Source organism: Sinocyclocheilus grahami, unplaced genomic scaffold, assembly GCF_001515645.1.
Source record: "Sinocyclocheilus grahami isolate Dianchi unplaced genomic scaffold, SAMN03320097.WGS_v1.1 scaffold16.1, whole genome shotgun sequence".
Classification (NCBI taxonomy): domain Eukaryota; kingdom Metazoa; phylum Chordata; class Actinopteri; order Cypriniformes; family Cyprinidae; genus Sinocyclocheilus; species Sinocyclocheilus grahami.
The window spans coordinates 3,080,597-3,097,939 of record NW_015505195.1 but is presented as its reverse complement, the minus strand read 5'-3'; the positions used below and the strand labels follow the sequence as shown (position 1 = coordinate 3,097,939).

The window sequence follows — 17,343 nt, the reverse complement described above, 5'->3', positions numbered from 1 at the left end:
GGAGGGAAACGAATGGGAATAAAGAGCTCTGTTTAAAAAGTCAGAATAAATAAATAATATATTATGTTGTTATCAAATGTTTAGTTAGTAAATGTTCTGCCCAGTAGCCTACTTATTTATTTTTGCATATTTGCAGGCAGCATTGTCTATATGGCCAGCTTGTTGCTTCAGGGGCTGTTACGGGAAGTAGGATATTTAAATAGCATCTACTTTATGAAATATATTGTAATAAAATGCTATCATGTTCAGATTTAATATAACTGAGCAGTTTTCCATCAGTTCTATGCACAATCGAGATCTCATTCTTTCAGTGCCTCAATGATCCGTCATGGTGAAGGGTGTGAAAATCAGGTGGAGGCAACCCACTTTCGTCAAGAGGTAACCTCTCCACCTCTCTCTACCCCTCCTTACACACCCTCTCTGTCTTTCAGCCTCTCGTTCACTCACACACCCCGTTCAGGCTGTGACAGCGGTGTCCATCAGGCAGAGATGCCGGCTGAGGGATTCGTGATGGTGGCTGTGATTTGCGCTCTGATGGCGCAAATCTGCCGTGGGGAGCTTGTGGCTCACGTGCAGGACCTGAATCCCGTGCCTGAATCCTCGCTGCTTAAGCCCAAAGTCATGATCGCGATTCTGGCTCGGAACTCGGCGCACAGCCTGCCGTACTACATGGGCTGCATCGACCGCCTGGACTACCCGAAGGACCGGATTGCGATATGGTGAGAATCTCCAAACGGGACTTTATTGGAATGCTGCCGTAGAGAACGCATAATGTGTATGATGAGATGGTTTGCTTTGCACCAAGTGTGGTGGCTGAAAACTGAGAAGGTCTGGGTACATAGTGGAGTTATTGTGGAGCGCGCGCAGGTAAAGTTTGGTTAATGAAAACCGTCTGGCAGATAGAGGAACAGAGACGCCGCTGTCTGCGTGAAGCAGACCTGTTAAAGCGGGTTTACTGCACTGTGTCCGCGCGTGTGTGCACGGATTTAATCACATGTTAAATGAAGATGAAAGGCGTTTGCTGGCTAAGTAACATGTCCTGTCGGTTCTCTTTATAATTAGAGTTTTAGGAGAATTTCTGTCAGCATAATTTTCTACTGGCAGTCAGTTGACGTTCGCGCAGCCACCCCTACCATCCGTCTTAACTGTTTTGTGACATAGGCTACTTGTAATCTGTCAGTGTGTAATAATTAATGAAATAAAAGTGATGGGTAATTGCAGTACTCATGTTTTGTCAAAATCACTCGAGCTGCGTACCGTTGCTATGGTACCTTTCTCAAGCGTGTTCATAGGCCTACCACAGATAATGAGCATCATCCATGAACTGCCCTCACTTCCCTTCAGCTTTCCCTAGAGTAAACAGTTGATTTACATTTCTTTCCAAATCAGTGGTTGGAGGCACACACAGACACCCACTTTAATTTCAGCTTCTTCTCTTCTCTAATGCCGCTCCACCATCTGAGCGGAACTGCTTTGAGTGAAAAACATTCCATGTGTTTGGGCTGACGGTACACTCCACTCCACTGTTATGCCTTATGTTTGACCACTTTTACATTTATTTCTTCTGGCAGGTTTTAGCTGGAGAGTGTTCAGAATGAGACACACATTTATGAAGTGAAATAGATTTGAAATCCTCTTGCATATCATTTGCACTATAATAAAGGCTAAGTTCTACTAACTTGCCAGTCATATAGCCAGTCTTTAATACTTAGTATTGAATGTAAAGTCGCACGGACGTAACAGCAGATATTTTTTGTCCTTATTGTGATTCACATGCAAGTGTTCTGTCCATCGTTTGTTGAATGGATTTTGAGGTGTAGGTGTTGCAATCAAAAGTGGATGCAGATGAACGCATTCTTGCAGAGGCAGAAGTCCTGCACACATCACAAGAGAGAAGTATGTGGTTTTCACCAGTTATGACATTTTGATTAAACATTACAAGTCAGCAACAACAAAAAATTACTTGTTCATAGTAAGATCTATAACATCCATTTAGAAAAAATAGATAGGGTGAATTTTTATGTCATGGCAGCTTTAGCTGCTTGTGTATGTGCACTATTATGGAGATCTAACAAATGCAGCAGTCAAATGACAGGCTAAAAGTCTCACTGCTTTGCAAAAGAATGTGGGGAATTAGGGGGAAGAAAGGGCAGGGGAGAGGAACTGTTGAAAATTACACAGGGGCACCACAAGTGGCCTAACGATCCGCATTCCATCCCTATTGACCACATGCAAAGGTCACCCACAAAGACATCTCTCTGCCCCACTTTGTCTTCTCTTATTTGTTATGGAAGTATCTCAGATTGGATCTAAGTCAGTATGAGATGCGTTTACACTCATTTGTGTGTGTGTGTTAACTCGACTAGCCTGAAAAATACTGTTAAATAGCATAATTTGAACTGAATAAGCAACATTAATGATACATTTATTGTTGTAACACTTTTGGAGATTTGTTAGTCAAGTAAATAATAGCTGTACTTTTAGGTAACTACTAAAAATGGTAACCAAGATGGTTGACATGAAATGAAAATTCAAGATCGCATTCAGATCTGCCTCCATCCAACCAACAACTGATGGATAGAACCAAGTCTTTTCAATAATCTGTTTCACTTGGATGCATATCACAATAAGGACGAAAAGATCTGTCGCTACTTCCATTTCATCATCACAACTTTAAAGGAACTTTGATTACAGTTAGAGTTTCTGTGATTGTTTGGATTTAGCAGGAGCTAAGCTACTGTAATGCTGAAGAGAATTGTTAGCGCTAACAAAGGAGACAGAGAGGACAATCTCCTCTGACAGTATCTTGATTAATGGCTCAGACATGCTTAAGTAATAAAGAGGGAAGAGTGTGAATCCAGCATCATGTTCCCTAAAGGCACAGTCCTGTAATTAGTGAAACGGTGTTCGAGCTAATGGTGCCAACACAGCTTTTGACATAAGTTAGACATGACTGATCAAGTTACAGTCAGAGTTACTGAACACAGACTTGTTTATAAGAGCCGACTGCTCTTTTGTGTCCCTTTACTGCCTTATATGTATGATGTGATCATCTTGAAAACCGTGCGAACAGTTTCCCTTCAGACTCATTCAAGCTGCTATGATGCTGTTGTTGAGGTATGCTGGGCATTTTGGCAAGTTAAATAACAAAGGGCCTGAGAAAAGAATAGAGATATGTTGGGTATTGATCTGTGAATGATTATGTGTATGTCATTAGAGCTGTGAGTGTGTTTGTGTTTTTTATTAGGTTTGCATGAGCTTTGCTGTAACTAAAACCCTGGCTCAGTGTTTGATGGGGTCTAACTTGTACATTTCTGCAGTTCTGCAGTATTGTTTTTTTTTCTTCAACGTGTCCAGAACCAGTTTCTGCTCTTTCCAACAACAGTTACCTTAATTCAGTTGTCCATCCCATCCACCCAAAACCCAAAAGGCCTCAACCCAGCAGGGCTTCAAGAGTAGAGGAACAATAGTGTGCAAAAGTCCAGACAGCAGGACGATTGCTGCCTTTAGTCATGGCAGTCTAGAGTCGAGCTGGAATAGTAGTTTATTGGTGTGCAATGTTTTGGGTCAGGGCAGGTGACCAAATAATCTGAACAATACTATAAGAGACTCTGTCAGGACTGAACAATTTAGTATTTTAACTTAGATCTAGGTCAGACTGTCAAGGTTGGCTTGTTAGCATGACCCTATTAGAACCTGCTAGTAAAGGCTGTAACTACACAATCTACACTCTTAAAAATAAAGGTGCTTCACGATGCCATAGAAGAACCTTTTGGTCTAAATGGTTCCATAAAGAACTGTTAACATCTGAAGAACCTTTCTGTTTCACAAAAGGTTCTTTGTGGCGAAAGAAGGTTCTTCAGATTATAAAAAGGTAAGAAAGAAATGGTTCTTTAAAGAACCTTTGACTGAATGGTTCTTTCTGGAACCAAAAATGGTTCTTCTATGGCATCGCTTGAAGAACCTTTTGAAGCACCTTTATTTTTAAGAGTGTAGGCTTAAAAAACATCTTTGCTGATATGAGAAAAGCCTGGGGCTTTATTCAAAGATCTCTGTAATGCTCAGCAAGACCGCATTCATCTGATCAAAAATAGTAAAAACTAATATTGTGAAATATTATTACAATTTATAATAACCGTTTAATATATTTTAATATAATTAATTTTATATTGTAACTTATTCCCGTGACACAATTTTCAGCAACCGTTACACCAGTCTTCAGTGTCACATGATTCCTCAGAAATCATTCTAATATGCTAATTTGGTGCTTAAGTAACATTCCTTATTATCAATGTTGAAAACAGTTGTGCTGCTAATTGATGAATAGAAAGTTCAAAAGAACAGCTTCTATTTGAAGTAGATTTTTGTTTTGTTTTTACTGTTACTTTCTTTAAAGAAACATACTGACACCAGATTTTTTTACCATTATTATTTTTTTTTTGCAAAAAAAACTAAACATATATACATACACACAGGTTAATATTTCAGTATAGTGTCGTGGATATTGCATCATTTGTTTGCGATTTGGAGTGTTTAGTCACATGACATTTTATGGTTCTATTGATTAAAAATGTTTTGAGGTCCAATGCAGCTGCTATATTTGGAATGCTATTGCATAACTTTCTCCAGGTATTATATATACCTTTTTGCGATTTTTGTCATGGTCACAGACAGCTGTTTTAGGTTGTCCCAAATGGCACACTTGACAAAAGATAGGCATACATCTGCAGGGACATATAGTGAGGTATTTCAAGGTGATGGAAGTTTATGTTATTGGCAGGGAAATGCATTTTTATTGCTCTCTGCTGGTTTCATCCTTCTGGTAAACCATCGTGAAGACTAACATTGTCTGCACTGCAAGCAAGCAATCAATCAATCTATCTGTCTACCTCTCACTGTTTCAATCTTTTTTTCTCACACCTTTTTCTCATTTTTTCACTGTCCGTTTGTCTTGCTCTTGTTCTGTGCATAAGCACACATCACATAAATTTTTCACAGTGTTTCACAGATGTGTTTATATTCTCAGGAAGATGAAGAGAGAGTCATGTGATTGTTTGATAAACTCTCAGTCAGTGTGTCAGGTGAGACTGTGGGAATCGCTTCTGATTTCCAGACCAACTAGTCTACGATCCTATATGCACTCTGAGAAAAGCATTTGTGCTTTTACAGATGTGTGTTTACAACTATTTTGACCACTTTTGTTGCTTTTATCAGATCTGTAACTCCAAAACCGGTAGGAGAACAATGACTCTTTGAAAAGCAGATTAAGCTAAAGTGTTCTTGATGGATCTCTGAGGCCCTAGTGTGCAGTTGTATTTAATGTGAATGTGATTATGTACTTGTAAAAAAGATGTTTCGTCAAATGTCATGAGGGGGGATGAATTAGCATCACACTTTAGATGTGTTTTTTGTGACATGAGTGAGCTGTGTTGACAGAGGGTGGCTGGAGGAATTTGAATACAGCAAGGGTTTCACAAACCCCTTTGCCCCCTCCTCAATCTACAGAGCCAGGCAGCCACGTCAGCCCACGTATGGGGGCAGAGCCACTGCAAAGCACACACACACACACACACACATATGTAACTGACTGTGTTTGAACTAATGGACATTTTCATTAATATTTAGAAACTGCCCCTTTGCCCCCTCCTCAATCTACAGAGCCAGGCAGCCACGTCAGCCCACGTATGGGGGCAGAGCCACTGCAAAGCACACACACACACACATATGTAACTGACTGTGTTTGAACTAATGGACATTTTCATTAATATTTAGAAACTTTTGTTTTAATTCCATTCAATTTTTTTTATATATTTTCATAAATAAATAATGTTCCAAAGCAGCCGTACAGAGAATATGTTAGAAAACGCATCGCCTTGCTACAAATACAACAGACCCATTGTTATAGTTGAAATGGGTAATCAGCCTAGGAGGTAATGTAGTTTGTTTCGGTGTTGACAGAGCAGCTTTGAACAGTAGAAGACTTTCCAGTATGTTTTTTACTGGTGTATCTAATTAAGGGTTATTTCATGTCATCTCTTTGTTTTTACTCAAACCTGACTGCTTCTTGTATTAGGGGATAGTCCTCTTTATCTCTGATGGCTGTTCTGTGCAGGTGGAGAAAGTATAAGATGTGCGTGTTTGGAGGTGAGTAGCATGTGGTGTCCAGATGCTGTCAATAAGGACATGGAGGAGAAACAGAGACAAAAAGAGAGAGTGAGCCTCAGGCAGTCAGATAATGAGCTGGAGACTTACAATAAACTTCAAAAGGGCGGTGAAAAAAAATCGGGTTTTTATAAGCAAAGTCCTGCTTCCTCCAAGCGCAGCATGAGAACACACATACAAACTTAGAGCTAAATATCCTGACACATACATCCCTAACACTTTTAATCACCTTTATCACAAGGTCCATTTACGGAATATTGCAAGAAGAATGTTTAACAGTAAAATATCAAAAAGATTAATTGCTGCTTGGACTGAGGATTTGTTTCCCAAACAATAAAAAATCAACATAAATCAGTGTACAGATTGGGAAAAGCACCTAAATAATATTGTAGAATATGGACCTTATTCAGAAAGAGTATGTAATGTGGTCAGTGTCAGCAGTCTGTTTTTGCCCCTAGGTGTGGAAATTTGTTAGGGATCGAGAGGTGAGGGAGTGAGGTGAGGAGAATGTGTCTGTCCAGATATATGACTGACTGAACCTTCAGAAACCAGAAGTTTGTGTCATTCATATGCTGGCATGTTCGAATTCCTCAGTTTGTTTGCTTGTCCGGTCATGAATATGAGTGTTGCCCCCTGCGGCCAGAGCTAAGACACCGCCTCAGACTTCATACAGGCAGAAATACACTCACATCTGCACAAATGTGTTTACATTTGGGTGAATCAAAAAGCATGCCTGGGTATATTTTTATTGTTATTATGAAAGCAAAAAATGTATGTATTTTTGATAATTAAATATACTTTTTTTAATGGTCCTAAAATAAGCTTAATGTTCTTTATGCAAAATTTAGTCTTGATTTTAGAAGAATAATGACCCAGACATGTTCTTCATGAGATTTCCCCATTTGCTCCTTCTCCATGTACAGTCAGACATATTGCAAGCATATAGTAATGTAGCATAAAGTCATGCATAAATCATAAATCTTCATTCCCACCAGGGACACTTGCACACTTCACTATTTGTATATGTGCAGTTTTCTTTGTCATGGAGCAGCATAACCCAAAATGCTTGGTGTGGGTCTCTCCCCAGGAGGGTCGGAGAGGAACACATGTGCAATCATTTGCCATTAGAGAGTAATTTAAAGAGATGCAGCGAGTCTGAATACTCCAGATGTTTATATCGGTTGCAGCAGTGTGACGAAAACCACAACATATTTATTTAATTCATATAAATGCAGAACTAGAATGAACAGAGAACTGAACATAAGTATGAGAATTGCATGCAAAGAAAAATCTAACACACGTGTATTTATCCTCATATAAGAAAATGCATGCACTCTTTTGCTTTTCTGCTTCATTGTTTATTCAGATTGTAATGGATTTTTCACAGATGTTCTGGAAGCAGCTCGAAGGCCTGTTTTCCTTTAAAACAACTGTAGCACACCTACACTTGCTGAAGTCACCAGAAAAGTGTGTGTCTGAAAGCAGTGATCTATTTGACACTGCATTACCTGTAATTACCTGTGTGTCAGGTGTTTCAAACCAGTGATAAAGAACCAGACTGCTTATCAATCATGATGCTGTCTGTTCCCTTTGCTTTTATACATCTCATAAAATCTTGGACACCCATAAAGCATACTTAAAACACATATACCTCATCTTGGCCTGTATTTTCTGCACTCTTTGTCGGAATATGTTGTTAAGAGCGAGACTCTTGCCTGAGTAATTGTCTGTGTTTGTGTGAGTGACAAAATAACAGTCGTAGTGTTGAATAGCTGGTCTATCACTTGTCATTGAAAGATGAAGCGTGTGTTATAATATGAGTTTACTTAGATGCACACACTGCAGACACTGTTATCTGTTGTCTGACAATGTTTGTTTGTGGGAGTTATATGTGTATTTGATGGTTTACACTAGTATTATTCACTGCAGATGTTCAAGGCAGACATAGGTGTAGATTTGAAAGGTGGCAGTGGGAACAGGGTGGACATGTCCCTCAAAGTCAAAAGAATCCCTGAAAAAACATTTTTTTGAATTAATATTTGTCTTGAAAATAAGACAAAAAAGGCTGGTTATGAATGGCTTTTTGTCCATTTTTTTTTATATTATGACTTATTCATCTGTTTTTGCTCTTGTCTACACATTAGGTTAAATTAAGTCCAGTTTATTTTTCCCTGTTGCCTCAAGTGTCATCCTGCTATTGCTTCAGAACATCCTGCAATGCTCTATAAATATGAATATAAACACCAATTGAATTTTATTTCTGGTAAAGGTGGGGTGAGGAAATGTGAATGTGTGTGTGAATGTGACGACTGAGGTGATGTCAATATTTGTTGGTTCTTTCCCACATGGTTTTACTGCAGAGTCCCTGTGCAGTGGAGGTTTCCACTGGCACAGCCAAATGGCTGAGGACACTGAGTGTGTCTGTGTGCTTGTGTCAGTGTTAACATGTGATCTCCACAAGCCACAGAGTAATGCTGGGAAAACTCACTGTTATGTCACACTGTTTGTCGGTTCATCGCTTTGAACGTATTCAAAACATGGAGTAGTTGTTGTTTTGCGTAATGTTTTGTAAGTCATAGTATAGTATTGTTTTATGAAATCTGAATTGTATGAATCTGCGCTTCACCTCTGAGATGCTAGTAACGTATTTAACTATGCTAAGCTACACTCTTGAAATGCTAAAATGAAACTTGGACAATACGTCTTTTACCTTTGGCAAACTGTTGTTAAGTGCCTCACTTCCTTGCAAACCCATAACCATGCCTGAGGAATTTATCAGCCCTAGGAATACAGCGTTAGCTGCTTGCTAGCATAGTCAGCTAGCACTTTTGACATCTTCATGTGAATTTTAGTAGTCTTATCTAGCATTTCCACAAGTCTAGGAGAAAGAAATACTAACTCAAAACGCATTGTGCACTGTTCCGCCCTTGCCTGCGGGACACATCGCTCTTTCACTGCTCCTGATGAGCAGCTGTATTTGGAGATTGTCTTGTTTATGTTAAAATTACGTAAATTCTCCTTTGTCATTTCTTGAAGGGCTGCAACGGACCATAATGTGGACAACACCACAGCCATGCTGAGAGAATGGCTGAGGAACAGGCAGAGCAGATACCATTACGTGGAGTGGAGGCCCATGGAGGAGCCACGGTTGGTTGAAAACATCTTGTTTCAGAACAAAGTCAATTAGCACTAATGGCTGTTTATGTCAGGAATTTGCAAAAGATACTAATGTCTTTCCCATCTGAATATAATGATTTCCAGAACAAGGATTAAAAAAATTTCAGTTCTGTCATTATTTTGTCACCCTCCTGTTCCAAACCTGTATGACTTTCATGGAATACGAATAAAATGTTTTGAAGAACTCTTCATTATATTTATATAAGTAATATTATACTAATTTTCATGCACCTAATGAATGGACACATATGCTTTCAAGCTTAAAAAAATTATACTAAATCAACATAAACGTATCATAAAAGTGTTCCATATGTTTCATACGTTATATTCCGAATCTTCTGAAGTCATATGATGTTTAAAATAAAATGTTTCAGCGAGTGATTCAGTTTTTGCACTGAAAATCTCGACATCTGCCCTAACTCTCCTTGCCATGCTCATAAGAGAAGTAGCAAAGTCCAATTTGTGTTAAAAAATCTAATTAAAACATAAAATTAACATAAAGACCAAAAAACAACAGTAGTGCTGTAGATATGTTGAAGATGATAAGGTTTATTATAGGAGTAGAAAGAGTGGTATTAAATGTTATTTTAAGAAAAAGTGTATGCATATTTTTTTGATGTAAGGTCATACATGGATGAGTGGGGGCCGAAACACTGGGCTCCATCTCGTTTCAATCATGTAATGAAGCTCAGGCAGGCGGCACTGAAGGCTGCACGAGAGCGCTGGGCTGATTATATACTGGTGAGTATATATGTCATTCATCATGACACTCATGTTGATGCTAAACTGGTATTTTTATGTAAAACTAGAGCTCTCCAACTTGACCTCTCTCTTTTTCTCTCAGTTTGTTGACAGTGATAACCTCCTGACCAACCCACGGGTGCTGGATCTCATGATGGCAGAGAATTTCACACTGGTGGCGCCCATGTTGGATTCCCGATCCCTCTACTCAAACTTCTGGTGTGGCATCACACCTCAGGTACAGCTTGGGTCAGCTCAGAAACAGGCTCAAAGAGTAATATATTAAAGGGATAGTTCACCCACAAATACAAATTCTGTCATCATTTACCCACCCTCATGTTTTTCCAATCCGGTATGACTGACTTTCTTCTGTGGAAAATAAAAGAAGATATTTTGAAAAATGCCTTTTTTTTGGTCCATGATACAATGGAACTCAATGGTCACCAAAATGTTTTGGTTACCAACATTGTTCAATACAGCCTTCGTGATTTTGCAGAAGAAAAGTTTGGAATAACATGAGGATGAATACATTTCATTTTTGGTTTGAACTGTCCTTTCAAGGCAAGATTTACTGCTGTTCTTCAAAATGCATTCAAACTAAAATGTACATTCAACATTCACAATGAAAACAGTTCATGAGCATTGCTTCAATAGCACGACATCTCTTGCCATTTTCTCAGGGTTATTACAAGCGCACCCCAGACTACCAGCCTATCCGTGAGTGGAAGCGTTTGGGCTGTTTCTCTGTTCCCATGGTGCACTCCACATTCCTGTTGGATCTGAGACGTAGTGCCACTCTCGACATGGCTTTCCACCCACCTCACCCTGACTACAGCTGGGCGTTTGATGACATCATGGTCTTTGCATTCTCCGCGCGACAAGCTGGTGAGAGATCTCCACTGGATTGCTTTAACAACAGTCCATTAAGAATGATGTGTATTTATCTGGTTATATGTTTTTTCTAGACTATAGTGTTTTATAAATAACAGTTTAAAGTAAGGTTTAATTCAATATAATTCAAGTTAATGCATTAATGCAAAAATCTAATCTAATATTATAATATTAATGCATTATAAACAAACAACAGTATATTTTACATTGCATTTATTCATATAGCAGGCACTCTTAAAATCACTAATTTATCACAAATTTACTCATAAATGTAATTTATTCTATTTATGTATTATTTTGCTAAATAAATTTTTTTTTCATGTAAAATCATTTTTGTTTTTGTGTAAATTAATGTTTAAAATGTGTTTTATATGTAGAAATTAAGATTAAGCTAGATTAATTAATGCTGGTATTATAGTATTTTTCATTGTTAGGTTATGATACCTAACGCATTACAGCAGCACTATGTAACTTTTGGCGCTCTAGCGGTTAATAAACAGAACTGCACACATCCCGCGGAAGAACATTCCAACCGGAGCTACTTCTCTAAGTTTATGTCTATGGCGATTCACGCAGGTATGTGTTACTCCGCAGCGGTGACGACCCGACCAGGCTACAATAGTCCAAATATAAGTACTTATTATAAGTGTACCGTAGTGATTCGGAATAAGACAAAAACGCGGTTTGGAAGATGAATTCATGATGTACTCGCTCATTATATACATTTAGCAAATTTTGAACACGGAAAAAGTTACATAGTGCTGCTTTAACTGATGCTAAACCATTGAATATTATTGCAAGTGTTGCCATTTTATTTTTTTAAGTGCGTGAGTTGTTTTCGAAATGAGTGCGTTTAAGCACAGAATGTTTTCAGAAGACACAGATGCTAATTTAACCAGCCCCAGCTGGGCATTTATATGGCCTCTTTGGGTGTTTGTGGATGTTCCATTAAGGAAATAATGTGTGTGTGAGAGAGAAAGAGAGCATGCAGTGGAATTACTGTAAATCACATACACACACAGCTAACACAAAGCCGACAAACCATGACTCTGAACACACCCATGAATACAAACCGACAACACAAAACCACACAAACACAATGATGTAACACTCATGTTTCTTGTTGTTTTGGGTTGGCTGACTACATAGGGTGCATAGAATAATGTGAGATATACAGTGTTTGCATTCAGATGCATTTCATGAATGAAAACAACGAATGCTGTTGTTTTTTTCTGTAGGTGTTCAGATGTATGTGTGTAACAGAGAACATTACGGCTTTCTGCCTGTACCTCTGAAGGCCCAGCAGAGTGTAGAAGAAGAGGAGGAGAGTTTCACACACACCATCACTGAGGCTATGAGTGGGTATTATCACTCACACACACATTAAAGCATAGATGTTCATTCATTCACTACAGCTTGGGGTTGGTTCAATTTTTAAAGGCTTTTGAAAGTAGGATTTTATGCTTTGCAAAGCTCGGAAACATAGTAAAAACAGTAATTATGTGAAACATTATTACAATTTAAAATAAATGTTCTATTTTAATATATTTTAAAAAAAATTAATTTTTCATCAGCCATTACTCCCGTCTTCAGTGTCACATTATCCTTCAAAATCATTCTAATATTGATTGTTTTGGCGCTCAAAAAACATTTATTTTTATTATCAGTGTTGAAAACAATTGTGCTAACTATTTTTATTTATTTATTTTTTTTTTTTATTTTTTTTTTGTGGAAATCTTGTTTTTTTTCAGGATTCTTTGAATAGAAAGTTTGAATAGAAAATCTTACTGACCCCAAACCTTGGAACAGTAGAGTTTTTATCAAGCCATTTTCTTCGGTTGGTTCAATTTTTAAAGGCTTTTGAAAGTAGGATTTTATGCTTTGCAAAGCTCGGAAACATAGTAAAAACAGTAATTATGTGAAACATTATTACAATTTAAAATAAATGTTCTATTTTAATATATTTAAAAAATTTAAAATTTTTCATCAGCCATTACTCCCGTCTTCAGTGTCACATTATCCTTCAAAATCATTCTAATATTGATTGTTTTGGCGCTCAAAAAACATTTATTTTTATTATCAGTGTTGAAAACAATTGTGCTAACTATTTTTATTTATTTATTTAATTAATTAATTTATTTTTTTGTGGAAATCTTGTTTTTTTTCAGGATTCTTTGAATAGAAAGTTTGAATAGAAAATCTTACTGACCCCAAACCTTGGAACAGTAGAGTTTTTATCAAGCCATTTTCTTCTTGGGGACAGTTGCCTGGTCCCCACAATGTTCGGCAAACACACACACCCATAAGATGCACACCCATGGCCACTGCCCCTAATAAACCTCCTTTTTCCAGCACTTTTACACTTGATACTTTCAACCTCCATTAATTAGAGGTTTTATTTACATTTTGTTATGTTCCAATGTGTGATTGTCAGATGTGCATTTAGTGCGACTAAAATGCCTTTTCTTACAGTTGATCATAACATAAAACCCTCTGAGTTTCTCTTCACTCCACCCAAACCCCAGGACAAGATGGGCTTTGACGAGGTGAGAGAGCAGAATTTCTGGAATGTCTTGCTTGACTGGACATTCATGATAGTTATTCAGCAGAAAAAACTTCAGCTGATTTATGCTTCTTTGAAGTGACATTTTCTTATTTAGCCCTGCTTCATTCTTCAGACTCTCTCATTCTCTTTTCTGCTCAGATCTTTCTGATTAATCTGAAGCGGAGGTTGGACCGGAGGGAACGGATGTTGAACACAATGGCGGCGCTGGGTCTTGAGGCTACACTGGCTGATGCTGTGGATGGGAAGTAGGTCATCAAGGGGACGTTCTGTGCAGTCACATTTGTAATGTTGGGGTATTTTGAAATGTGGCAGAACCATTCAAGTGAAAGTAATTCTGATGATCTGACCTTTTTTTATTCCTTGTCAGGGCTCTGAATACATCTCACCTTCAAGCTCTAGGTATAGAAATGATGCCTGTATATAAAGATCCATATTCTGGTAGGGTGCTGACGCGTGGAGAGATTGGCTGTTTCCTCAGCCACCACTTCACCTGGAAACAGGTACGGAATACAGCTCAAGGTTTTTTTTTTCTTTTTCAATAAATAATTAATGAAAGAAAATGTCCTTGTCAACCATGGGAGGTAAAGATAAATATTATATGAATGACGATTTAGTGACTTATTTTCTTTTAATTTTGTGTAAAGTTTTCAGTTTTTGAAAAATGTATGTGTATTAATACAATTTAAAACTCAGATATTTTTGTGTGATACATCAAATAAATATCTTAAATATATTTAAAAATAAATATAATAAATAAGTAAATGTGATGAATAAAACATTAAATAGGAAAGTTTGGATTTTTTGGTTTATTTGATGTTAGATAAACATAAAAAAAATATTTATATGAAATTATATTTGTTTCACACATCTAATAATTATCACTGCAAAATCATGGAAATTGTGCCTCTAATGCTTGGATGGTAGAAAGTTCTGTACACAAACACGGGACACACTGGACTCCCTGTGTCTTTATTTTTGGCCTCTGTTAAGCTTTTCACTGTTAATTGGTGTTTTATATAAGCCAAGCGTATAGTGTAGTATAATTGTCCAGTTAATCTCAGCCAGACGAGCAACACTCCAGTAAATGTTTCCATTTTCTGAAACAAGATTTTTCACCAGACAAATAATTTTCTGCTTACTGTGTGTGTGTGTGTGTGTGTGTGATAGGTGGTGGAGAGGGGTCTGCAGCATGTGCTGGTGTTGGAGGATGACGTGAGGTTTGAGCCTCGATTTAAAAGGAGGTTGCAGACCATCATGGAGGACGTTGGAAAAGCTCAGCTGAACTGGGACCTCATGTAAGAACAACACCAGCTGAAAACAAGCACATGATGAGACGTTTTCACCACTCACAAAAGCATAATTGATCTTTCTCTTTCTACATTTCTCTCTTTCTACTTCTCTCTCCATAGATATGTGGGCCGTAAACGGATGCAAGTAGCTCAGCCAGAGGTGTCTGTAGAGGGTGTTGATAATCTGGTGGAGGCTGATTACTCATATTGGACTCTAGGTTATGCCCTTTCACAGCAGGGGGCCAAGAAACTCCTCGCTGCTCAGCCGTTCGGCAAGATGCTCCCTGTGGATGAGTTCCTGCCAGTCATGTTCAACAAACACCCAAAGTGAGTGTGATGCATGGATGGATGCATGAATAGTCCGATGGATGGATGGATGGATGGATGCATGGATAGATCGATGGATAGATATATAGATAGATCAATGGATGGATGCATGCATGGATAGATCAGTGGATAGATAGATCAATGGCTGGCTGGATGATTAGATTAGATTAGATGGATGCATAGATGAATGGATGGATCAAACAGTGAATAGATAAATTGATGTAAGGATGGATAAATTTTTTTCAGAAGCTTTTACACACAGGTACACATTGAGGCTGTACTGTTGAGTGGGACAGACACAGTGCTAGATTGTTCAGAGAGGGGAAAAAGTATGGTGTCCCTTCTGGGTCACACAATGACTGCCTTTCTACCCAGTTTCCTCTATTGGGAAGCCTGCAAGAGGCTGCCTTCACTGGCCCTTCTCTCTCTCACCTAACACCCTCAGTTCCCTTCGGTCCTTCTCCTCTGTTGTCTTACATTCTCTGGGTCTCTCTCTCTACTGTGAGGAATTTTGGGAAGGGCCAGTTCTTCCTGTTCCCGGCATTCAAGGGACAAAATTCCCATTGATGGTTCTCTGGGTTTTGGGGGAAGGGCCATTGGTATAAGACAGATGGATTACTGTATAAATATACTCCACTTTCTGTGTGTTTGGGGTGTGTGTGAGAGAGAGAGAGAGTCATTGTGTACCCCAAAGTGTGTGAATTTAGTGTTGTATTAGCGCAAAATTTTAGTAAATAATGCAATGTTTTCATGTCGATTAGCTAGCTATACCCATTATAGAATAATTTAATCTTACTAAATATACATTAATGTAAAACATTAGTATTGACGTTATGCAAATTTTAAGATGATATATACTACGTTTTAAAGGTTTAGGGTCAGTAAGATTTTTAAAAAAGAAATGAACACTTTTATTCAGCAAGGATGTATTAAAGTAATGGCTGTTGAAAATTAGCTTTGCCATCACCGTAATTCATTTAATAAAAATTTAAAATACAGTAATTGTGTAATTTTTCTCATGCCTTTGCTTTTTTCCTCTCTCATTCTTGCTCTCTCTCTGTCTCTGTCTCAGTGCGGCATACATGTCTCACTTTGATCCCAGAGATTTGCGTGCTTTCTCTGTTGAGCCACTCTCACTAGATGTGTTTCGAAAACCTGAAAACCATTCGGTGCAAAAGAAATGTGCATGTGTTGGGTTATGGCTAAAACGGTCAGCTACTGCATTTGGCAACCAAAAACATGGCACACCAAACAATCTAAAAACATTGACCATAAATAAGCTTGCTGTTTCAGAATGTGCTGCCAATTTAATGTTTATGGCCAGTGAGTAAACGAGATGTTTACACAGAGCAGCCTGTGCCAAAAGTCTTCCCCATGTTAGTGTTGGTAGATTAATCCATTAGTTTAATTTACTGAGAAATTTAGTGACATTGTTGTGTCAGAGCAAAAAGACCAGCATGTCCTCCAACGAGTAAAGGTTTCACTTAAACTTCTTGGTAAAAGGTTTTATTAATTTTACTGGAGAGATTGACTATGAATTTCCTAAGTTCATATGAGACGTGAGCTACGTTCAGTCATAGCATGACACAAATATATAGTACAGTAGAATTATTAGCATATTATTTCGATGGTGCAAATTCAAATGTAAATGCTCAACGCAGTCTGTTTCCTAAATGTAGTGGTTCTTCCTCCGTGTTGTAATATTAGGAGACCCTGCCATCTGCTGGAGTATAGTGATGTTGCATTTCTTCCGTGAGATGAAGTTCAAAGGTATGATGACTGATGAGTAATGAAGACCCAAATCATTAATCTTATCTCCGGCCATACTGGAATGTGTAATGATTTCTGGTCTTTAGAGACATTTAAAGCAGCATTGAGGTGGGACAACAACACGTTTTTTTTTAACTTCACACACATACACAAACCAAAAATGCTGGTTCATGCTCTTTTGTACTGTGAAATGTATACAGGATTTAGTGTCTCTGTTTCTTGTTCGAACTTGATGGAAATAGCCTTTTAAGTTTTTAAATGTTAGTAATGTCTTGAAAAACAGACAGTTTATTTAGGTTTTATATCTTAGGCACATTCACAAACAATTTCCCATTATACACCCATGGCTGTCTCGGAGACAAATGTTTTTACTATGAGAGGAATGAAGGAAATACTTTATTTTGTGTGTGTGTGTGTGTG

General features: G+C 38.0%; 1 protein-coding gene across 1 annotated transcript; it reads left to right on the top strand.

The window, feature by feature from the left end:
- The first annotated feature begins 294 nt into the window (after positions 1-294).
- On the top strand, positions 295-16,628 carry LOC107549952 (procollagen galactosyltransferase 2-like). The gene is made up of 14 exons (XM_016231137.1): positions 295-351; positions 432-719; positions 9,199-9,309; positions 9,963-10,080; positions 10,184-10,318; positions 10,761-10,965; positions 12,210-12,329; positions 13,444-13,517; positions 13,676-13,782; positions 13,905-14,037; positions 14,705-14,832; positions 14,947-15,153; positions 16,226-16,322; positions 16,596-16,628. Exons 1-14 carry the CDS (start codon positions 329-331, stop codon positions 16,626-16,628), a joined length of 1,779 nt encoding a protein of 592 aa, XP_016086623.1. The 5' UTR covers positions 295-328.
- The last annotated feature ends 715 nt before the right edge of the window (positions 16,629-17,343 follow it).